The sequence below is a fragment of the Rhinolophus ferrumequinum genome, chromosome 2, assembly GCF_004115265.2.
Source record: "Rhinolophus ferrumequinum isolate MPI-CBG mRhiFer1 chromosome 2, mRhiFer1_v1.p, whole genome shotgun sequence".
NCBI lineage: Eukaryota > Metazoa > Chordata > Mammalia > Chiroptera > Rhinolophidae > Rhinolophus > Rhinolophus ferrumequinum.
This window is the reverse complement of record NC_046285.1, coordinates 99360615-99385990: the sequence shown is the minus strand read 5'-3', so window position 1 is coordinate 99385990 and position 25376 is coordinate 99360615. Positions and strand designations below refer to the sequence as shown.

The following is a 25376-nucleotide window of genomic DNA, read 5'->3' as shown; positions in this document are numbered from 1 at the left end:
CTTTCCGTTGTCAAGGTTAGGCTGCCAGTAGGGGCTTCTTTTTAAAGCAGACCTTACAGCAGTATGTCACTTTGTTTGATTGGGGGGAGGGGGTGAAACCACACATCCTTTTCCTAAATGCTCAGTTATATAAATGGGTTATAATCCATGTCCTTTGAACAAAAGAGCCCAGGGGTACTTGCACAATCAGAAGACTTGTGTGCCCAGCGGATATCACTACTGTCCACTAGCTAATTCTCTTTACTGCCTACAAGCCCTGCCTTGGTCAGCACATGTGACTCATCCCGTTAAATGAAATGCTAATGTAGCTTCTGAAAATCTCCTTTATACCTTTTCAAGGGATCAAGCAACACACATAGAAAGTTCTTGCTGAGTGACCATGAGGCTTCAGTAGCCCTAAGGGTTATTTAAGAAAACATGTTCAGGTATAGTAATTTAAAAAACTGTAACTTTGCAGAAGAGGCCAAAAATAAGACGGCAAAGTGGAGAGGAAAAACTTCACATAGACTTTTTAAAAGTTAATTATACAGTTTTTTATTTCTAGCTTGGGGGAAAAAAAACACCCTTAAGTTACTAGGGAAATATTTACAGGATTAATCACATTTTAAGCTGGGAGACTGGATGTGAAGGGCTACTCAGTGTCCCTTGTAGGGACAGGCTGAGCAGGTTATGTGACCTCCCGGAGGAGCCACAGCTCACTTTCCAGACAGAGTCAAGAAGAGGACCCGGTCTCCTCACTCCTGGGTCCAACCAACAATAAACAGAATATCAGAGGTATGCCAGAACCATTTTACTAACAAATAATTGCGTTCCTTTTTAGTGTTTAAGAGAAATCTAAATTTTTCTGGGACATTTCTATAGAATCATTCTAGCAAGTTGTATAATTAGAAAACTCCGAAAGATAAAAAAAAAAAAACCCACAAAAGCTTGTCAGGAGACCCACTACTTCTCCCCAGGCACCGAAGGCCCGTTTTGCTATGGGAATAGGGAGTCCTGGGCTCCGAAAAGTCCTGACAGGATGATCAGCAGCTCATTGGCGCCAAGTCCTCTTCCCACGGCCTGGCAAACGGGACCAGTGCTTTGGAGCAAAGTGCTTCGGAGACCATCTCCTCACTCCTTCCCTGGAAACGAAACGATGGACACGGAGTCCCAGGCATCATCCTTTGGCGAGCTGTCCTGCTCCAAAGCCTCTAAAATCGGCTGGGCCGGGTCCTTTAAATACTTGAAAAGATTGAAAACCAACATTGTAATAATCCGGTAAAAACACCAGCCCTTGTACTTTGGCTTTAGTCGGCACCACCATATTTCATTCAGGTGTAACTTCCTCTTCTGTCCACCAATGAAACAACTATAACTTGACTCCCCTTCACCCCTCATCTCATTGGTAACTGGAACACGAATCCAAGGCCCTACCAGGTGACGCTCTGAAGGTGTAAAAGGGATCACGCCGAGGAGAAGCAAGCTGTGACCCGCTGCCCCCGGGCAGGCTTGTAGGTTATTAGCCCTAAAACGTCTCTGAAATTCTAACTTTTCAGCGAAGGAGAACACGGGATCTCTCATTCACCGACAATGGGAGCAACGGCATGAGCATTTTTCTCAGCCCTTCTACCCACCGGCCGTTTCTACTCCACACAACGCACAATGTGCAGTCTGGACGTGCAGCCTGGCCCCCCGTGGCCCTGGGGGGTTGGTGGTGGGGCTGTGAGAAAGTGGAGGTCCTCAGGGGAAAGTGGTATTTCACACCACCTAACTCTCCCTTCCCTTCCTGCCTCTGCTTTAGGCTTCGCCATAAACTCACCAAGTTACCAAGAACCCAGCGCCTAGATCATCAAGCTGCCGAGAGATACTGAAATACGGTTAAGCTTAGGGCCGGCTGACTAAACGAGAAACAACGAATTACGTGTGCTTGTGAAACCTCGAAAATATAAGTGAAACAGGATCATTCTCAGGTAACTTCAGTGGCCTTTGACAGTTTTCACACTTTCCCAAGAAAGTGAACCGAAAGACTATGTTTTAGATTCAAGCCCCCAAAAACCAACTAGAAGTAAATTAACTCCCTAGGGCTAGTGGCTAGTTCTACTGTGTCAGAGAGATCATTGATGCAGTTAAACCTCTGAGACCCTGGAGAGCGGACATCTTGTGACAATATGAACCAGGGAAGGTTTGGGTTTTTTGCTGTTTTTTTTTTTCTTTTGTGGTAAGAACACAACATGAGTTCTACTCTCTTAACAACATTTTAAGTACACAATACAGTACTACCTCTAGCCACAGAGTTGTATGGCAGATCTCTAGAACTTACTCATCTTGTATAACTGAAACCTTGTACTTGCTGAGCAGCAAGTGGCCGTTTCCCCCTCCCCAGCTCCTGGTATCCACCATTCCACTCTCTGTTTCTATGAGTGTGACTATTTTCAATGCCTCTTATAAGGTAAATCATGCAGTATTTGTACAGAGGTTCTAGTAGGGAATTTAACCTATAATTTGTATGATGCCCATGTCCTTTAAATGCTTCATGACAGATGAAGGAAAACAAGTGACTACAGCTCTTTCCAGAAGCAACACTCTGTACAGACTTGGACCTTATCTAACGTCTATTCATTCTAGATGTCACAGAATAAGATTCTGTTTACAACGAAACAGAATTTCAGTTTTACCCCAATTTTACCAAAGAATAATAAACCTCCAGAAGCAAACACTTTTAAACATTCTTCTATCAGCCAGCTTGTGATCCTAAGAACGTGCCGACTGTGTCGTCAGAGGGACCAGCTGCCTCACAGAGCCTCAGGGGGCTGCGCATGTGCAGGAAAACAAGACTTTCCACAGGGCCCGCGCTGCTTTTCTTTCTGAGGGCCTTTATGATACTCGTAACACCCATGAGCACTTGGTGTGCAAGACCTTCTAGAATCTTCCTAAGTGCTCACTGTGCTGCCTCAAGCCAGGGCCCTTCTGCAGCCAATCTCTTGGCCAGGCTGGATCACCATTTTGACCAACTTTGTACCCTTAAAAAATTGTGTTTTTAATTGTGGTAATATACACTTAACATAGAAAATACCATCTTAACCATTTTTCAGTGCACAGTTCAGCAGTGCAAAGTATATATTCACATTGTTGTGCAACCATCACTATCATCCATCTCCAGAACTTTTTTCATTTTGTAAAACGGAAACTCTGTACCCATTAAGTGCTAATTCCCCGTTTCCCCCAGCCCCTGGCTGCCACCATTCTCCACTGTCTCTATGAATCTGACTACTCTCAGTACCTCATATAAGTGGAATCATAGAGTATTTGTCTTTTTGTGACTGGTTTATTGCACCTAGCATAATGCCCTCAGAGTTCATCCACGTTGTATCACGTGTCAGAATCTCCTTCCTTTTTAAGGCTGAATAACACTTCGCTGTATGTGTACATCCCATGTGTTTATCCGTTCATCTGTCGATGGACATCTCGGCTAGTTCCATCTTTTGGCTGCTGTGAACATGAATGTACGGATAATCCCACACCACTTTTAACTCAGATCTGTGTCCACGGCTTTGTCCATTGCTGGACTCTTCGGTGTTACCAGAGGGCTATGGAGGGCTGACACATCACCCATTTAGATGTATGCATACATACCTCTTCTATTTGTAATGGGATGCTTGGTGGAGACTGAAACCAGTGTTTAATCAGGCTTCTATATTTCAGGACCAGGAAGAAACAGCCGCCTGCCAGCACTGACAGCAACAAAAAGGTTCCCACAGCAATCAGGATGATTTGTTGAAGCTCGGTAGAGGCTAAACAGATGTCGTAAAAGTGAATAAGAGGATTATCCCACACATACAAATATCAGGTAACTTTTCATCTGCCGACTGCTCAAGTAGCGTTCATGTCCCAGTAAAATGGACACATACCAGCCCCCTCCCCACCCCATTTGCTTAAATTAGTAGACAGTGAGGCAATCCTAAGATAAAGCATGTGTTAGCTGTATGGCAGCTTTTGCTACTGGAGATCTCAGCACCAGCTCATGCTACCTACAGTTAAGAGTGTTCTTCTCGCCCCCTTCGCTCTGGGCCTCCCACTCCCACCACCCTTCACCTAATAAGTGGTCCCCAATTTCACCAGTTTAGTATTCTTCTCCCAGCTCAGAAAGGGCACAAGAAGGCACAACTTACCATCTACTATTGTTTCGTGACAAGTTATGCTGCTCCAATGCCCGACTCTGGAGATGTCTGGTTCTGTCACAGACAGTTGTGCATTGACTTGTAAACAGTATGTTCTCAGGGGTTTTAAATCCTTCAATACAATGACGTTGCTTCTGAAAGGGCCTTTAACCTGTGTAAAAATCACCAACAGCCACACATGTAAATGACCCAAACAGGCGTGCTCAAGGCACTTCCATCCTTTCAGCATTTCCTCAGATTCACAGTGAACACCATAACCAAAGAAGAAGGAGATTCTGTTTTGAAAGCGTCAGTGGACACATTTTACATGTGAAAATTGATGAGTGGTGTGAAGAAAGAGGCCAATGGCTTTGGGGCTGTTTTTGGCTGCGAGGCCTCAGATGGCCTATTGAGGACCTACTGCAGCAACGGAGGATCCAAAACTGGAATTTAAGAATGAAATTTTCTCCTTTAAAACGACCATTTTGTATTTCATGGTTAATTTAATCCAGATACATCAAGTTAGTAAACGGGGGGGAAAAACATCATTCTAGGAAGAAAAAGTGCCTTTTAATTCCTAACCTGCTTCTAGTTTTAACTGAAATGTGCTGACTCCTTTTATAGTTTTGGTCAAAATGACCTTAGTGATTTATGTGATCTGTAAGCAGTTGGCTCCCAAATTCTTCAAGGATTCTATCTCGTCTCTGCCTTCCCTCAGGCCTTGTCACCTCCACACCGGGGTCACTCCAGTCAATGGCTTCTCCCTCTTGTCCTGAACAAACTTGCCATTGTTCCACAGGGAAAGGAGAAAAAGATATATTATACTACGACAATATAGGACTTTTTAGAAAGGACTGCTTTCTTATTTTGAGATACAGTAGGATACATTGTAGCCATTTGAAATGGTGGTAAAACCATCAGTCACAGAGAGATGAAGCTGCTACAGTATTGATTGAAAAAAGATTATTCACTGTATATGGAACATGATCTTTTTTTCCAAAAGTAAATATGGTTCAGTTTTTTCAAAGGTCACTGTGACTCTGCTTCAGAGTATTGCAATTTTTCTACCATATTTTTATATATATATAATATATATATAATGTATATTATATATTCATAATATATATAATATATATTTGGTAGAAACAATATAATAATTATATATATACATAATTTATATATTACACCTCTGTTCTTAATCTAGATGGGACACTCTTCTTTATTTATATCCTTAGTTATAGGGGTTCTGTTCAGCTGGTCTTCAGATGATTCTTGAGGTTGATTGTTCCATAATTTATTTGTAATTCTGGTGTGATCCTGGCAGGCAGGAGGCACAGCGTTTAGCTAACCATCTTGGATCTTCTCCTACATGATCTTATTTTTAAAAAGACAAAATAATTATTTATGAACAGTGGGATTGCAGATGTTTTTCAATTCTGTTTCTTTCTGTTTAATGCTGATGGATTGCCAGGGCAGAAAAAAAAAAGGCAATTTTGTTCATGATGCTACATAAAGCAATTGTAAGGACAGAATTGCTTTTGGGTTTATTCCAGCAGCCAGTTGGCATTTCTAAAATTTAGAATCACCGATTGCAGAGAAGAACGGACATTCAGGCTTGAGATTGCTGTCCTTAGAAACAAAGGTCTGCCTGCAAGGCTGACCCATGGCTGGCACCACAGACCTCAGGAGCATCCCACCATTCTCCAATAAGGGTGGTTTATTATACAAACAATATTTCTTTATGCTGGACACCTGCTTTCCTTCTGGGAGTCGGGAATCTTTGTATGTGCTAGGGCGAGGACTGCCTATGTGACCAGCCACCAATAAAAACCCTGGGCACGGAGTCTGTAATGAACTTCCATGGTAGATAACATGGGACAGTGTTTTCACAGCTTGTTGTTGATGGAATTGAGTGTGTCCTGTGTGAGTCTACAGGAGGGGGCTCTTGGAAGCTTGTGCCTGGTGTCCTCTGGACTTTGCCCATGGGCCTCTTCTCTTTGCTTTGTGTCCTTTTTCTGTTATAAATCATAGCTGCAAGTACAACTACATGCCACGTCCTGCGAGTCCTTTGAGCAAATCTAGTAGTTGCTCTTGGGGGCCCCGGACACACAGACTTGCAGCTGGGATGGAAACCATATTGGCGGTTTTCAGAGTCCTTTTTTAGCCCTAGAATATTTTGTTTATGGGAATCCAAAGTTTAGAAGCTCTGATTGAAAGGGGGGGAAGGGGCTTGGGGCCCCCACAAATTCCAACTTATAATTCAATTATTTCTTTTTACGGAAGAGGAAACTGTAGCCTAGAATGGCTAAGTGACATCGAACTAGTTCCAAGTGGTAGAAGCGTGGTCCATGCCCTTTTCATTAGGGCACACAGCTAAGTGAGTCTGGTTTCAGCATCCTGGAGGCTGAATCTTCCAGCACTGGGCAGCTCTGCCCAGCTCTACAATACCAATAGCAATTTGCCCCCTGGGGGCCAATTCAGTGGAGTGAAGCCATCGACTCCATCATAAGTAACAAAAGTAAGGACAGGAAGGGAGCACTGTAACATGATTCATGCATGCTGGACAAGAAACCAACTAAATGGCAGAGAAAGAATGTGGTCAAAGCGCCCATCCTATCTCCCACATTTCCAGCATCACGTCTGAAGTCCAAGATGTAGATGGCCCAAGATATATATGGAAGAGGCAGCCGCCTCTCCCTCCTGGATTTTTCCAAGCCTTCTCTATTCCACTTGACCAGATCTCAACCTCTGATTTGGGAAAATGATTACTTCCTTCTTCCTTGAGTTTTGCTAAGAACATGTTCTTCCATGAGTTTTGCCTTGCCCAGTGATTTTAGACTCACTATAAAGAAATGAAGTGCAATACTTATGGGATATGGAGTATAGCATAGGGAATAGAGTCAATGGAATTGTAACACTGTGTTTCCCCGAAAATAAGACCTAGCTGAACCATCAGCTCTAATGCGTCTTTTGGAGCAAAAATTAATATAAGACCCAGTCTTACTTTACTATAATATAAGACTGGGTCTTATATAATATAATATAATATAATATAATATAATATAATATAATATAATAATAGTAATAATAACAATATAATATAATAAATACCGGGTCTTATGTTAATGCTTGCTCTAAGAGATGCATTAGAGCTGATGGTCCGGCTAGGTTTTACTTTCGGGGAAACGCCGTAGATATATATGATGTCAAAGGGGCAATAGATTGGGGAAGGGAGTTTATCACTTTGTGAGGGGTGATATGTCTAACTATTGCATTGTTTTGTACACCTGAAACTAATTAAAAGGAAAAAATGCAAATTTGGTAGCACCAAGTCTAAAACAAACAGTTGCCATTACTTAGGAGCGTTTAAAACATCTTGATTACAGACTCCTGTTTCAGTTGCTGAGAATATCTAATTGTAAATAGATGTTTACATTTCTTTAGAAAGTCAATGTATGTAACTTGTTTAATGACATACTCTCTTTTAATAAAAACCTATTAGGGGTTCTGCTACTCTCGTTTAAAAAAAAAAAAAGGAAATGAAGTGCAAATACGAGCATGAACCCTGAAGCCAGATGTTTCCTTCTGCTTTGCTAGGTGTCAGCTGCTCACCTTGGGTTAGCTACTTAATTACTGATTTCTCTGTCAGTAACAGTTTGGTGTAAATCTTAAATGAGATGATCTATCTGAAATGCCTGGCCCAGTGCCAGACACAAAGAAAGATCTTGATAAACATAAGCTCTTATTATTATTAGAAAAATTATAATAGTGGTTAGGAAATCATGACATTTACATAGATATTGAAACCTCATGAAATGCGGCTTGGATAATCAGGCACTGGATGATTAAAAGCCATCATTTTGTTCTTGTACTACCCATGCGGGCTGACCCACCTTTGTCAACCTTATCACCTGCCACAGCCCCTTCTCACATGGCTGTGTTTCTGACAAATCCACACACTCATAGTTCTCAAAATTGGCCCAGTCTTCTCATACCTACTGGTCATTCTCCCTAAAACACTCTCTCCTTCCAGTCGACTTGTCACCTATTCACATGTACCTTCTTTGCAAACTGTTCAAACCAGAGAAATTTATATTGTTAAACCTTGCAGACTGCAGGGGAAGATTCCTAGTTACAGAAACAGGCCCACTAGAACCTTCTCCAAACTCTAGAGTGTGTCAAAGTCAACATGAGCAATGTGCCAGCAAAGTCTGGACCCCAGATAACGGGAACACGGTGACATCAGACAGAGGGGCCCCTCAGATGGAGCTGGCGGAAGGGAACTCTCAGCACAGTGAGGAGAAAAAATAGGTCTTAAAGAGGAGGATTAAGACCAGCTCAGGTCTCAGACTCTAAGGTGATACTGGGATAGCCTGTTCTCCTTGTCCATTTTAAAGCTTACTGTCTTTTGTTGTATCAGAAACTGCAAAGACAAGAAAATCAAAACACACGAAAATGCTCTTACCTGTTGGATTCCTTCCCTTTCCCAGTAACGGACATAGTACACAAAAGTGGCCTTGGAAGAGGCCTCGATGTCAAAGGGAGGGTAGAACCTGATGATAAGGGAGCCATCTCCTGGGGTCACCCAAATGTTTTCTGGAGGCCCGATGGTAACTGAAATAGAATTACAAACAAAAACAAAAAGATATATAAATATATATACATATTGTGTGTATATGTATGTATATGTATACATATACATACATATATATGGTGCCAAAATAATGCATACACATTTTAAGAAAGGAAAAAGCTATATTAAAATTGTAATACTCAATATATATCAATAACAAAAGATGAATACAAGTCACGTTTGACTTCTGCAATTACAAGAGGTGCTCAAAGTGGTTACCACAGTGTAATTTTGATACAGTTTTTTCCTTTTTTATAATGTGTATACATTTTTTTGGCACCCTCTGTATACATACACACAATATATATTGTATATATACACATTACATTGTATATATTATATACATAACATGTATATATACACAATATATCTTGTACTGTATATATACACATTGTATATATACAATATAATGTGTGTATATATATATATATATATATATACACACAACATATATTGTATATATGGCGTGTACACATACATATATGCTTATATATGCAACGAGGTTGCATTCAGGCATACAAGACTACCAGAGGCTGCTCTGGGCTCAGATTTACTTGGAGGGTTGCAGGGCAGGAAGCCCAACAAGACCACAGCGCAGCACCAGGGACTTCTCACCTTCAATGGAAGGAGGGGTCCTTGCGGGAGTCCACACGGCAGCCCAGAGAGATTCTCTCTGGCCCTCCCAAGAGACAGCTCAAGTGCAAGGAGCCGAGACCCATGTCAGGCAGGTACAGGAGCCTCCGTGGCTTAAAAGCCACAAGAACAATAATTCCACAGGAACACTTCCCAGAGTCCCCATAAGGGATATGCACAGTTACAAGAATCACTGCGCTCAGCATAACCCAAAGATAGGGCTTCCTATTGGGTATTTCAGAGCGTCTCAACTGAAATGCAGTTTACCAATCAGGGTTCATTTTGACCATAAGCCATGCTGCCTAGGATCGTGGCTGACATGCCACGTTTATCAGGTTTCCAGGGAAAGAACTAGAAGGCTAACCAAGGGTCAAATTTTCATGCAGCGGGGAAAAGATTTTGTTACCTCTCACCTATCTATATTTTGTTATATAATTTCTATACACATGAACAAAAAGTGATGTTTATAAACTTGTAAATAATTTGTCTCCTAGCTTATTGTAATACGATACTTAAATATAGTAACTGATCGATACTACCATTGTTAAGTCTATTTGTTCAGGCTTTTCATATGATTCACAGGCCAGCCAAGGACTGTGACTCATCACGTGCTATAAATGAAAGTCCACAGCACTTATCAAGTAAGCATTTAAAATGTATAATTGACCGGAGGAACTCAGATCAAAGTACAGGTTGGACCCTACAAGCTCTAAGAGGCCTGTTTATGTATATTTTATACACGGAGACCATCACATCACTATAAACAGTTATGTGTTCATGATATTGGGGCTGATTTCTCTTAACGCTTCCATGCTCTCCCCTGAGCAAGGGTGAGGAATATGGTCTGGCCATACTTCTCTCTATGCAGAAGTAACTGGTCCCTACAGGGTTTGCAACTGTGCCCTCTGACCTCATTTGTTCTGGTGGAGGAAGTAATCCAGACAGAGACAGAGCAGGGCCTGGCCCACCACCAGCCAGGGCGAGTTTGGCAGACTGCCTACACAAGTGGCAAAAAGCTCTTTTATTGAACCTACTCACAGATGCTGACACACACACTCTCAAGCTTCCCTTTTAACAACTAAATGACTGGAGCATGGGAAAACCTGCTGACTGCCGGGCCCAGCCACCTGCTGTGGGCCTCTCAGCCTCCGTAGCACATATCCTCTAGACTTCCGTGACTTACACATGGGAATGGCGTGTGAGTACAGAAAACAGCCATGACTAATCACTAAATCTCTGCAAGATCAGAGCTGAAAGACCCCCCCTTCTGAAGAGAGACCTGGGTCTGGAATCTGATACCATCCTGATAAGCCTGTCTCTGGAGGAGGGAACAATCTGCTTTCTCTCAGTGCACTGAAGGAAGGCTCGATGGGACTATGGCTAACTGTTGAAAGCACATTTCATGTACTGAGTGATTGTTATAAACCAGGCAACATGGACTTTACCTGTGTGTCCACAAAGATCCATGGGGCAACCATACAAGGTGACCCCCATTGCCCAGAGGGGAAAACAGAAGCCCAGAGGTAGCAGTACCTGCCCAGAGTATCAGCCAGTAAGTGGCAGAGTTGGAATTTGAACCCAGGTCTGTGTGATGCCAAAGCCTGCCCTCTTCAGCCATCTCATCTGTTCCCCCTCAGGCACTGGGTAAAAACGATCTTCTTGCTGATTACTCATCCCGACGCCATCCCAAGTGGTGAAAGCAATGATGGGATTGGAGCACACCACCACCTCAGACTCGATACATGAGGGGGCAGAGAATGACACCCCAGCCAGTAACTAACCAAGAACGTGGCTGCCCAGCTCAGGCTGGGTGGACAGAGTAGCTGACACTGGACTAGTGACTTTCGTGACACGTCCTGCTTCTATTACCACCCCTTTCTCCTGGGCAGCAGCTGGTGATCACCATTGCTATAAAAAGTTTTTCTAAACTAATTCTCACTTAGGTGGCACTTCCTGGCTCCAATCTATGATTCTCTACTCAGGGACAAAGGGCTAGTGCACAGCAGATGATGAGCGGGCAGGGATGGCATGTCGGCTCCGTTCATCCCCGCAATCGCCTAGAACAGGCCCTTGATTTTTTCCCCCTCAGCTTCCTATTACAGAAAAATCTCAAAACACACAGAAAGCGGAGAGAAGATTGTAACAAAAGCTCATGTACTGGTCACCCAACTTGAAATCACCACCAAGTCACGGCCAGTTTTGTTTCTCCTGTGCTCATTCCCTTGTCCATGCCCCTCTCACTCTGGACTATTCTGATCAAATCTCAGACATCACATTGTTTCATCTGTGAATAATTCAGTACATAGCTCTAAAAGATTGGACCCCCCCCCTTTTAAAAAATGTAAATAAAATACCATTATAACACCTACAATAAATTAACAATAATGGCTTAAGGTATCATCGAATATATGGACCGTGATCCCAAGTCCTCAGTTGCCTTATACTTTAGTTTGTTTGAATCAGGATCCATATAAGTTCCATGCTTTGTGTTTGCATAAACCATGGACACTGAAGAAACATCGGGCATAACTGACCATGTGAAAAATGATTCAATGAATGAACAAATGTACAAACTAGTATCTGACGATTCTTATGCCCCCTTCCAATATCTGGGCACACATTTTCCATCCAATCATTCAACAAATATTTACTGAATATACACTATGTGCCAGGAACCATTCAGGACTCAATTATAGTCTTTCTTGAACATAAAAGAAGTTGTGTCAGAACAGGTAAGTGTGATCAGGGCAGCCAGTATGTTAGTATTCTATCTAGTACAGAGGTCAGCAAACTTTTTCAGTAAAGCACCAGAGTAAATTTAGGCTTTGCAGACCAGACTTGTTGCAACTACTCTACTGTTGTAACATGAAGGCAGCCATAGACAATTAAAAGATGGCATGACTGTGTTCCAGTAAAACTTTATTTACAATAACAGGATGGTGGGCCGGATTTAGCCTGCAGGCTGTATGTAGTTTGCCAAACCCTGTCTAAGCAAATCATACTCCCTTAGCACCAGCCTCTACGGTCAGTGGTTGAGTTTGACCATTATACCCACCTCTTTGCTGGTTATTTAGGATGAGAGGCAGGACGGAGGTTCATGGAGTCAATACTGCTCAGTGAAAAAGGAAGTGAAGGAAACCTGGCAATGATAACGGAAGTTTGATACCCAAGTTCTCTTACCGTTCCGAAAGTGCTGGAACCAAGGCACTGTCACCCAGTCAGAAACACGTCCTTCCAGCTCAGCGCGGACACGTAAAGAGATGTTGAAATGTGGTGGGAAACCCTTCGAGAGGCTGGTTGGGGTAAAGTTACATTCTGTTGAGGTGATCTTCGTACAATTCACCCATACGTGTGCTTCACTTATGTCCACGTTGAACCAGTCATTACTAGTGGAGCTGGAAAGAAAAACAGGATTTCACTTCACAGAATTCCCTTTTCTATCACACATAACAGTTTTCCCAGAGCTTTATTCAGAAACAATGCATATAACACACAAGTCACCCATTTAAAGTGTATGATTCAATGGCTTTCAGTATATTCAACAGGGCTGTGCAACCATCACCACAATCAATTTTAGAACATTTTCATCACCCCAGAAAGAAACCCTGTATTATTAGCAGTCACTTCCCACTTCCCCCCCACCGCCCCCAGCCCTAGGCAACCATTAATCCACTTTCTGTCTCTATGGATTTGCCTATTCCGGTCATTTCATATAAATGGGATTGCAAATGATGTGGTCTTTTGTGAATAGTGCCTTTCATTGAGCATGTTACACTTCGCATATTTTCAAGCATGCTACGTGCTGTAGCGTGTATCAGTATTTCATCCCTTCTATGGCCAAATAATATCTCACAGGAGGAATATACCATGTTTGTTTACTCATTCACCTGTTGATGGACATGTGAGTTTTTCCCATTCTTTGGCTATTGTGAATAATGCTAAGAATATTCACATACAAGTTCTTCTGTTTTCAATTCTCTGCGTGTACATACCTAGGAGTGGAATTGCTAGGTCACGTGATAACTGTTTGTAACTATTTTTCAAGGAGTCTGCACCATTTTATATTCCTGCCTGAAATGTATAAGGGTTCCAATTTCTTCACATCCTTATCAACATTTGTTATTATGCCTGTTTTCTTACAGCCATTCCAGTGGGTGTGCTGTGGTTTTGATCTGCATTTCCCCAATAAATAATAATGCAGAGCATGTTTTCATGTACTTGTTGGCCATTTGTATTTCTCTTTGGAAAACTGTCTATTCAAATCCTTTGTCTATATTTTAATTGGGTTATTTATCTTTTAATTGTTAAGTTGTAAAAAGTCTTTGTATATTCTGGCTAACGTCACTTATCAGATATGTGGTTTGCAAATATTTTCTTCCATTCTGTCCTACAACCAATTTTTTTAAAGGTTTTTTTTTTAATTAACTTAGTGAAATACGTCACATGGAAAAGGATAAAAGCCCTATGATTTCACTCAGATGTGGAATATAAAACAAAAAGTAACTGATGAACAAACAAAACAAACAAAAACGAAGGCATAGATACAGACAACAGAATGGCGGCTCTAACTGATTTGAGTGCTTCAAACGGAGCCTCTGTAAGCCTGCGGCTTAAAGGTGACACGGTGGTCACACTAACCACATTCATGTGTCCTGCTAGTGTGGAGCTGGTTTTTGCCCCAGAGCTGCCCATGTAAAGACAGTTTTGCTTCACCCATATGAAAACCCTGCCAAATATAAGGCCATGCAGCCTTGTAGGTGACAATGCATTCCCCAGAGTCCGAATGCCTCATCCCCACATGGACTCTAGTTTCCAGCTTTGACTTCTGTCCTTGTCTTAGGTGACAGACTTGAGAAAAGCCAGGGAGGTGGCTGCTAGTAGCCTCAGTGGGGGGCAGTGGACCGTGTGCCCTCTAGGGACAGGCTATGCCATGGACAGCAACACTGGGGGTCACTGCCACCAACCTTTCACACACGTGCTTCTAAGGGTAACTCTGACCCTGGCTGGGGACTTATCTTCTGTTGAAGTGGCAAGTGACAAGATGAAAGCCACTTCAAGATCATAACCAAGGCTTCCACAAAAGACATTCACCATATTCACACACCTCCAAGGCCTAGGGTCACAGACCCTATTGGGGAGGGGGATCCCAAACCACAGGCCCCCATTTCAGATTGGGGGGTATGCTTCAGAAGGGGTGATTTTTTTTTCAAGGTATATGAACACTTAAAGATAGTCTAACCTCCCCACCTATCCTAGCTGTTGAACTTGGGCAAAAGGCTCCCTGCATTTCAAAGGCTCATTCCCTATGGAATCAACGACCACGTACCACCCCCTCTCTCCTACTCTCCTCCAAACTTGCCCCTTTCTCAGAAGTACTTTTTAAAAATGTTTTTCAGAAAAGGAGTTTAAAGGGGAACAAGCTGTCCAAATGGAAATGACAGCTGACACACAAAGGCCAGCAGTTTTGGGGGAAGGAAGAGTGGGAAAGGAAGCTGAATTCTGGAAGGCCACCACCCCAGTCTATTTGCAGAGGGTGAAAAGAAAGGTGGCGCTGGCCTCATTTAAGTGAACAATGAGCACGGCCTCAAGGGCACGACACTGCCCATCACTAGACTCCCAGCTTCTAGTCCTGGGTCCTGTCTGCTCAGCCAGCCTGAGCCTTACTCAGAAAGTCGTCCTGGCTCCTCCTTGCAATGAATGCACCCACTGGGAATTGCCTCTGTCCCTGAATTTACCTAATTTTCAAAGCAACCCTCCTCCTGAGAGAGAGAATAGGATAGTGGTTAAAAACATGGACGTTGGAGCCGAATTATCTGGGTTCAAATCCCACTTACTTCACTTCTCCATTCCTGACTCTCAGCTATAAAACGGAGATAAACTACAGTATCTGCCTATCAGAGTTACCGCGAAGGTGAAACAAGTGGCCATCGGGACGACGCCTGGGCCAGGGGCCTGGTGCCGAGTAAGCACCCCGTGGCGACTAAAGCCTCACTGTTCAGCCTCTGTTAGATCACTTCCAAAAATGGATGACATGCAATAAAAATATTTACCCAGAATTAATCATATGAAAAAAATGCTCATACACGTACTATGTTGGAAAAAAAAAAGGATGCAGGACCCAAACGTTAACCCTCGTTTCATTTTCACACACACACCTCCAGTACGTTTTCAAACAAGTGCATGCATTTAGAAAAAAGTCTAGAGAAATACACTAAAACAAGCATAGTGATTATTCTTAGACTGTAGGACAACAGGGTGTGTTAATTTTATTCTTCCAACTTTTATGGGTTTTTCCAGATTTTCTATAGAGAACATGTATTGCTATTAAAGTCAGAAAAAAATGAAATTAAAAAAATGTTTTAAGACTGGACTGGCAGCAGGCCAGATGGGGCGTGACCCGGAAGGGCCCTGCGGCTTGCCTGTATTTTCAAGAAAAAAACAAAAATTGTTTTTTTTCTTTTTAAGTGAAACCCCCAAATGTTTTAATATTGGCAGTAATTGGGGAAAGAAATTTAAACACAGTGGGCCAAACACAGCCTGTAGGCCACACTATCGGCAACCCCTGATATAAATTTTCCCACAAAGTGCTCGATATAATTTTGGCTTTGCTATTGTGACTGTCACAAAACAGAGGCATTTTCATTTATAATTATCGGAATGCTTCACTGTAGATAAACAGGATGGAGAGTTTTAAGTCCCACAAGCCTCAAAATTAAATTATTTAATGTAACAAAAATGTCCCAAACATGTAAAAGTATATAAAACAAAACAAAAGCAAAGCCCTCTTCCATCATCAAATCTGCAATTGGAAACAAAAACAAAATCAACTTCAGTTTCAGTTTTTAGGGACCCCTCAGCTTCTCCAAACAGGGACATTCACATTCACCCCATCCTTTGTTTCTTTTACCCAAACCAATCTCTATCCTGAAAAATTATCCACAAAATGCTTTCTGAAAAGAAAACAACGTGAAACACGTTAGTCTGTGGTGTGAAACTGTCAAAAGCTTTGAAAAAGTATTTCTAATATTTACAGGCACTGTTACCCCACAAATGTTACTTCCCTATTCAAGGTTAAGGAGTGCCAGTCAATAAATCGTCTGTGACTTCCTCTTACTGAAATCCTGTTTAGCTGTAGGATGTTGTGTACTAAATGGCGAGTAGGGCCAGCTTCGGGCCTGTGACCTGTGCAGTGTCACAAAGCCCTGCTCTGGGAGGGCACTGGTTTGATGCTCTGCTGCCGCCATCTTGAAATTCTTAATGATTTGTGAACAAGGGGCCCCCAGTTTCATTTTCCACTGGGCCCTGCTGGTCCCAGTGGACTGACCCATTTATTAGAGATGATCGTGTCTGTAATTTATAATTACTTGAGGAACAGATAAATATGATTCAGAGATAACCCCCAAGTCTCAGTTTAGAATCTGTTTCTATTAAGCACATATTGTTACAATGGACATTTAAAGAGGAAAAACAAATCATCTGGAACACACTCCTCTGACAAATTAACTACCTAAAAGTTTTCCACCTGTTCTTGACCAAAGACAGTCTAGATTTTACATAGCTGCAAACACTACCAGCTGACACACAATGATCTTTTTTAGTGATTGCCTAATATACAACTGTAAGTTCACATGACACAGTTTGCTGCTTTTCTGTTGATGGACATGAATATACACTTTAATGTACACCTTCAAGAATATAAGTTTCTTTTTCTGATGGTGGGGGGTTGTATTATCTACTTAGCATAAAAATAACGTGGACATGTCCATGATTACGAGAACTGATCGTAATTAAATGAATAAATTCCTTATGAGGCCAAATGTGGCCAATCAGGTGAAAGAAGCCAGATGTTTAAACCTGAAGATGAAGATTCAAAGGTGCCTCCAACCCTTCCAAGACAGAAAGCCCTTCCTATATACGCTTCTCCTGAAACCATTGAGAGAATGAACTTCCCCCAAACTAAGAAGCCATGTGGTTTGCAGATGAGTAGGGGGTTGTGAAATCTGTCCTCGGAGATTTTCAAAATGGGGGAGAACTATCTGCTTCCCGTGGGTTTGCTTACAATCCTGCTGAGAGGCAGGAAGAGCAGCTGGCCTAGGGTTCCACAGCAACCCCACCGCTCCCAGCAAGGAGGCCAACAGAAACATCAGGCTTACTATTTGTACTGCACCCGGTAGACCACTGGCCTTGTGTCATTGTCCAGGGACACTGGCTCCCAACTCAGTACCTGCTTGGTTTTGTGCAGGTGAATCTTCGGGTTCTGAGGGGCAGGCAGCTGGGAAAGAGAGTCTTGAAAAGGACAAAGAACAAAAGAAGGTGGAAGAGGTGGGAGAGAAAGGGAGGGTCAAAAGGAGAAAAATCCATTACAAACATATTTAAATACACAGTGCCAAACCATTTATACAATTCAGTTTTTGTTCAAGTGCAGAAATAGCGTGATCTCCCTGGCTCTCACCCCACCTTTGACTAAAGATGGAGCCATCAGCACAGTCCGTGGGAAAAAAGACGGGTTCGGGGCTGCCTTTCCGTTGTAGGTTCCAGGCCCTGGGTGCCGGAGTCTGGCCAGACTAGAATGCCTGTCCCACTTTTACATGTGCATGACTGGGCAGGTAACAGGCAGACCCCAGTTTCTTCTTCAGGAACAAGGGTAAATAATTGTACACTCCACAGGCTACAGTGAAGATTAAATTGGTGGCCATGTGACATGCATTAGCCCCAGACGCAATATGAAGGGAGTTATGTGGTAAACCTACACCAACCCAGGTATGCAAAACCCACACACATAAGGGAGGGTGAGAGCTGTCTTCTGGGCTTCACAGTTAAAAGGCAGATTCCCAGGTCCCACCCCAGACCAGGAAATCTGCATTATCAACAAGCCTCCCGGCTGATTCTCATGCACATAGAAGTCTGGTAACACAATCTCTCGGCAGATACTTTATAGCACTGGGCCAGAGACTATAAGCTCAAGAGCCCACTCAACCGTAAGAAAATACAATAATGATGAGTTTCTCTGAGATTGAAAGATTAGTGAGAAACGCCCAGAAGGTGGGAAGCAAGGTTGGGGAAACATGTTGTTCCGGAATTCAAAGCAGGAAATTCAAACCACACATTTTCAGTAAATGCATCAACGTAGAACAGGACCGGAGCCCACAGCCTGGCCTGCCAGCTCTCCTTCTGACAGGCCAAGAGTCTGTGGCCACCGCTTCCTTACGGAATGGCCCTCATCTCCACACCTCCAAGCTTGGGCAGACCTTCATTCCCGATCTTTATTGAACGGGCTACCCACCACTTCTCCCAGTTCATACCAGGCCGCATGAAGGCCAGGGCCAAAGGCAGACACACAGAGTGTGGGGGGAGGCTGCTCTCCTGGGCGGGCACGTCCTGCTCACCGTGGCTGCTATGGCCCAGAGGACCCCCAAACTGAGCTGAGCACTGACGTCCTGCTTCCAGGAGGGCTGTGCAGCGCCCAAGTGGTGAGCACTTGATTAGAGCTGGGCACCCATCAAAGAACCTCAGAACTCCTTTTACTGCCTGTATTAGTTTCCTATTGATGCTGAAATAAATTACCACAAATTCAGTGTCTTAACCCAGATTTACGCTCTTATAGTTCTGGAGGCCAGAGGCTTGAAACAGGTCTCACTGGGCTAAAGCCAAGGTGTCAGCAGGGCTGCGTTCCTTCTGGAAGCTCTAGAGGAGAAACGGTCGCTTGCCTTTTCCGCTTCTGGAAGCTGCTGACATTCTTTGGCTCGTGGCCCCTTCCCCCAGCAGTGCTGGGCTGAGTCCTTCTTGTGCTGCCGTCTCCCTTGTTCTGACTCTTCTGCCTCCCTCTTCCATCTTTCAAGGACCCCTGTGGTTATACTGGTCCACGGAGCCCAACAATCCAGGGTCACCGCCCCATCACAGGATCCTTAATTAAATCACATCTGCGAAGTCCCATTTGCCATGTAAGGTAATAGTCACAGGTTCTGGGCTTAGCATGTGGACATCTTTGGGGATTCTGCCTGCCACAGTGCCCCTTCAGCATCTCTCCATGTCTGAGGAGGAGTCAGCAGGAATTTCCTCTCCCTCCATCCTTCCTGGCTCTCCCATCTCCGCAATCTGGACATTCAGCTAAGAAAGGAAGCACCAAGGGACCCAGTGATGAAGGAAGGGCTTCCAGCCCAACCAACATGTGGACCAAAAGGGCATCCTTGTCACAGAGGGGCCTTCCACTTTCTTCAACTTTCATTCTTACTGAGGCGTGGGAGAGAGGACCCACAGTTTTGCTCTTGGAATCCCCTGTCTCACCACATTCAGAGAAGAAAACAAGTCTTCGAACTGTGGGTTTCCAGTGAAGTGCCAAAGCTTGCCCACTCATTAACAATTGCCTTGTCACACGCAGAAGGCCCATCCTTGAGTGGCCTCACTCCCTTTATTCCAGCCCAATGGTCTCCTAGTTTCTGGGAAATGCTGGACATATTCCCACCTCATATCTCCCTTGCTGCTCCCTTTCTCTGGAACCTTCTTTCCCGCTATTCCATGGGTCTCTACACTGCAGGTATCCGCTCAGGTGCCACTTTACCAGCTGTTTCCTGTGTACAATGCCTAGGGCACAGGGCTCCCCATTCCTGTTTTCCCACCACCTTTCTTTACACCACAGTGGTTAGAAGCATGGATTCCAGAACTAGACTACCTGGGTTCAAAGCCACACACTCCCTGTGGGAGGTTGGGCAAGTTGTTTAACCTTTTTGTGCCTCTGCTGTCTCGTCTGTAAAATGGGGATGATGACAGTACAGACGTCAAAAGGTTGTGACAGGGAATGAACGACTAAATCTTATGTGTAGTGCTGAGGACAGTGTAAGCACCGCATGATTGTGGCCTCTGGGCACCGCTCACAGCTTATCCAGTCTCCCCCAGACACTGAAACAGTGAGCTCCAGGAAGGCTGGTGGTGTTAGATTTGGGGGCTCTTTTATCCCCAGTGTCTGGAAGAGCAGGCACTCAATCTCCTTCAGAGATTATGTAGCCAGTTTCTTGTGTCCTCAACTTTCATTCGACCACACACAAAGCTTAGGCTCTTTGCCTTTCCTTACTTTATGCTTAAGTCCTCCCTTTTCTCTGGTCTTGGAGGCTGGGGCAGGGAGTGGGTGGATAACTCTGGACCATGGACTTATCTGGATGGCTCTAAAGTCAGTAGGTTTAGGGGCAAAACCCTTGCTGTCAATGGTGTTCACAAAGGCTCAGTGGGAAGAGAACAGAATTTATGGACAAAGGAATCCGGATCCTGCCACCTCTAGCCCCGGGATCCTGCCAAGACCCTACCTGAGCCTGTTTCCTCATGAAGAGTGAGATGATAACCATCTCTCCCAGGAAGGGGCAAATGCAAGACCACAAACAGAAGGCAAAGGAGACACTGCTGCCTCAGTGTAATTTTTATGACGTGATGACTGCAGGGTGTCCCGATGAATGGCTGGCCCAACCAGTGACCCAGACACTCCCTTTAGTGACCCCCAACAGGACGCCCAGCCCTGAGCTGAGCACTGTGTTCAACGGTCTGACCCTGTTGAAGGCAGAACAGTGGTCCCCCCGAAGATGTCTGTGTCCTGCGAATATATTAGGTTCCATGGCAACGTTGAATTAAGGTTGCAGTGAAATTTAGGTTCCTCATCAGAAGATGCTAAAAACAGGGAGATTATCCTGGAATATCTGGGTGGACCCAATGGCATTACAAGGGTGTTTCTCTAGAAGCTGGAAAAGGCAAGGAAATGATTCTCCCCACTAGCACCTCCAGATAGGAATGGATCAATGCATCCCTACCAACAGCTTGATTTTAGCCCAGTGAAACCTGCATCAGACTTCTGACCTCCAGGTAACAAATGTGTGTTGGGACAGGAAGTGTGTTTAAGGCATTAAGTTAGTGGTCTTTTGTTACAGCAACAACAGGAAGTGAATATAGTCCCCGCAGACGGATGCCAGGCTTTAATGACACCCCAGCTCCTACAAGATAAAAGCTCATAGTCCTCTAACTAGGCTGTACAAAACCCCACTCTTCCTTCTTTCTCCATGGTCTGGCGGCAATGATTCATAAATTGTTAATGGTACGAAGAGAGAATCTAGGAGTCAGAGGTGAGGTGTCCTCTGCACCTCACCACCTCAGCTCCTTCTGTTCCGCCTTCCTGTCCCAACCGGCCACCTCTCATCCCCCCGGGCTCCAGGCCGATCCAGGCGTTTGAGAATAGGCTACTCTGGGTCTTCACATCATAGCGTGATTAACACAGCATCACCTACAGATAATAAAGTACAGTTAGCTATTAAAATTAATCATTTGATCTTGACAATGGAAGACCCTTCAGGAACTTTCCACAGATGGGTCATTATGATGAATATCAACGAGCCCACCCCCAGCACCCTGCAGGTGAGAAGTAAAAAAATAAAAAATAAAAAAAAAAAAAATTCCCTGAATCCTCAGCCATAACTAGGAAGTTGTTCCTATCAGTAAATACTGTACATCCGCTTATTCACCCAGATCATCTCTTCCAAAAGAGCATGGTTTTGTTTCTTTTGGAGGAAAATGAGGCTGCTACCTACTCAAAAGAACTGTTGAGAAAATTAAGAAAGATAATGTATATAAAGCACTTAGCACCTTGGCTGACCCAGGAGAGTGGCCCAATAAATAGCAACTATGACTGTCATTTATAGAGTTTGCCCAACCAAAACCTTCCAGCTACTGAGTAGTTTCAACAGCTGGGACTATGACAAACAGGAGTTACTTGTGTGTATTCATTTGCAATTGGAGATTTACTGTCTTATGTCAATTCATTTGCTGTTGGAGGTTTACTGTCTTTCTCAGTGGTCTCTAAGCACATTAGAAGCTTTGGATGCCCAAGTCAACAAATCATGGTAATAAAATTCTGTGGCACAAGTACAGATCCAATCCACTGGAAAATTAAGTAACATCTACAACAATTACCAATAGAAGCCTTAATACTTCGACATTCAGGTGCTTAAATTACTAAAGAGTCACTTGACTTACTGCACTTAAGTGCTGTTGATTAGTTTTCTATCCAAAGCAAATGGCCGTCACTTAAAGCACCACTACAGACCGGGTCAAGACCAATATTTTCCATGTTATCCCTATAACAACTCTAAGGGGTAGACATCATAAATCTCCCTTTTTAAAATTTGCTTCCAATACCTTTTTTTTCTCTCTCACCATAAAAACAATTTCATGATTACTGCAGGGCTTGTAAATTATGGAAACGTGTGGAAATTTTTTCTATTACCCATTTACTATATACTCATTGTAATTATTTTCACTTTATGTTTTCACTAACAAAGAGTTTCTTTTAAAAAAATATCAATTTTTAAATCGTTTATTACGAAAAATTTCCAAGAGTCACAAAAATAAAGGTTACTATAACGTGAGGCTTCGTTTCAAAGGATCTATGGTGAAGAGCCAGTTTATTTCCAGTCATCACACAGACCCAGACTTTTGCAGAATCCAATAAAAGGCAATGACTAGAGAGATGGACATGGCCTTGGGTGTCGGCAAATGTCAAACTGCAGTTTTCTAAATATTCTCTCAACCTCTGGGCTCATGCAGAGGAATCACAAACAGTTCACAGACCACCACCAGTCAGGCAGGAATGGCACTGGTATAAAGTACCACCATCTGCCCATCACCCAGCTTGGGTTAATTACCGACATTTTGCCAATCCCCAAATCTCCCCTGAAGGAGGCCCAGAGAGGGTCCAGACCTAGGGTGCACAACACTGGAAGGTGGTGGGTTAAGGATTAAACCCATCTGGCCAACTTCCAGGGGAAAACCACCGAACCAGGCACAGCATCCACATAAGCACGGCTCCTCGTATCAAGGAGCTTTGGCATTTAAGGGCCTCTGCAAGACATGCTGGTAGAAGAAACAAACTCGCACAACACCTTGAGCCTTCAGATGGAGCTAAACTTCTAAATTCCTGAAACTTCTGAAGTGCTACCCAACCTATGATATCAGTCTCTCCAAGGGAAAGAACCCAGGAAAACGCACACACATACACGGAGAGAATGTTCTCCCACCTACACCTCTGTCACGGAGCTCTTTTCCCTCTTTCTTTCTGTCCTTCTTCTTTTTTAAATTTATATTTGGCTCGTAAGTACGGTCAGGTAGTGTCAGAGGTAAGAAGGAGGCAGAGCCCAGGTAAAGGGCTGTTTGGATGGGAGCAGAGCTGGGGATTAAGTCTGGTTCAGGGGCACCCTCCCCAGCTGGACACAACTTAAGGTCCAGATATTTGTGGGTCTTGCCCTGAGGGCTGCCTCCATCTATCTGATCCTGGGGAACTGGCCGTTTGGATTTCACACCCACTATCAAACATATCCTGAACACAGTAGGGCTAAGTCGTGGTCACTACTCCAAGACATACGTCCCTGCCCCTGGCTGACCGCTTTGGCACGAAGCGGCAAGGAAGGCAGACCAGGGTCCCGCTTCTAGCTCGGGCCACTGGCGAGGCCACGCCAGGCAGGGGCTACGTTCAGTCGCCAGGATGAAGAATGTGTGGCCAGCAGCGTCTGCCCTCTCCCGAGCCCTGGACTCGGTTCTTCCTTCGTTCATTTTGAGAAGTTCGGAGACCGCAGCGCACGTAGGCTGCAGCGGCGCGGAGGTGGGACAGGAGGGGCAGCAGCGTGTCCAGATTCATGCAGGGGCCGTGGGAGTGTCCTCCTTCCCTAGAAGGGTGTCCTAAGGGCCAGGACGGCGCGACGGGCGACGGCCGTCACGAGCCCCCGGGTCCGCCAGCTGCGTGCCAAGAGGCTGCCCGGAATTCCGCGCCGTCCAGCGCTTCGGGCGCCCTGCCGGCCCCCTCCACTGCGGGCTCCCCGCGGAGCCCCCTGTGCGGGACCCTCAGGACTCCACCCAATTGGGGCTCCCTTGCATATTCTCAACCGAGGGGAGCTCCCTGTGGCTCGCCCACCCGCTCCGGGCTCCTCGCGGAACCCCCACCCGATCGGGGCTCGCCGAGAACCCCAGCCATTCGCGGCGCCCCGCGGACTCCCACCCGCTGTGGCGACGCCTCGGTCGGTCTCTGGGGAGCCCTAGGCCCAGCTTACCTGCCGGGGGCGCCGCAAGGCCGCGGCCGCCGAGCTGCAGTAGCAGCGGCAGCAACAGGAGTGGCGGCGGCCGCATGGCCGGGGGCCTCTCGGCGCCGCAGGCTCGGCGGGGCTCCGGCCGCGCCCCGGCCCAGGCGCGGGGTCCGCGGAGCCGCTCACGTTGCCGCCGCGGCGGCCATGGCTTGCGCAGGGCCCGCCTCTTCCCGAGCGGCGGAGGCAGCGCGGCGGGGGCAGGGAGTCCCGCTCCCCCGCGGCGCCCGGCCCCCCCCCCGCCCCGGCGCCCCGCCCCGCAGCTCCCTGCCCACCGCCGGGGACTTTCCCGGGCGCTTCCAGCCACCTCCCCTGGCGACGCTCCTGGGAACCGCGTCCCGAACTTCCTCGATCCGCAGCGCCCAGCGCGGCCCAGGCCGGGCCCCGCGGAGGCCGAGCCGGGCCCCACGGAGGCGGGCCGGGGCCGGGGCCTGGCACAGAGCAGGGGCGGAGATGGAAGCGCCCTCCAGATGCGGCGCTTCGGGAGAGACCTCGCAACACCCAAGGCCCGGCGTGGGCCTCGCGCCCAGCTTGGAGCCCCCCAGCCCCACGCCCTCCTTTTCCCGCTGCTCCCTGATACCTGGGGTCGCACAATTCGAAGATCCCTCTCTTCAGTTTAAACTTTTGCTTTCTTAATAGCTTCTAAACTACATGTGAAGCTTTTAACCCGTTTTTGAAAACAGATTTTAAGGGTCGAGTTAGAAGGGGCCTGGATAAAGGAAGGAATGGGCTTTGGGAGATAATGTTGACAGACAATGCGGAGAGAAAAGACAAATGTCCCACATTTCTCAATGGCCTGTGGGTTTGGCTCTTGTACAGGCCGTGAGCTGTAGGAGGAAGTAACCTCAGGAACTGGGTTTGTGGGGGGCG

General features: G+C 45.2%; 1 protein-coding gene across 1 annotated transcript; it reads right to left on the bottom strand.

The window, feature by feature from the left end:
- Positions 1 to 518: 518 nt before the first annotated feature.
- On the bottom strand, positions 519 to 24661 carry IFNGR2 (interferon gamma receptor 2). The gene is made up of 7 exons (XM_033130610.1): positions 24477 to 24661; positions 17556 to 17688; positions 12583 to 12797; positions 8602 to 8750; positions 4149 to 4308; positions 3613 to 3770; positions 519 to 1221 (listed from the first exon to the last, which is right to left on the bottom strand). Exons 1-7 carry the CDS (start codon positions 24550 to 24552, stop codon positions 1111 to 1113), a joined length of 1002 nt encoding a protein of 333 aa, XP_032986501.1. The 5' UTR covers positions 24553 to 24661; the 3' UTR covers positions 519 to 1110.
- Between the last annotated feature and the right edge of the window lie 715 nt (positions 24662 to 25376).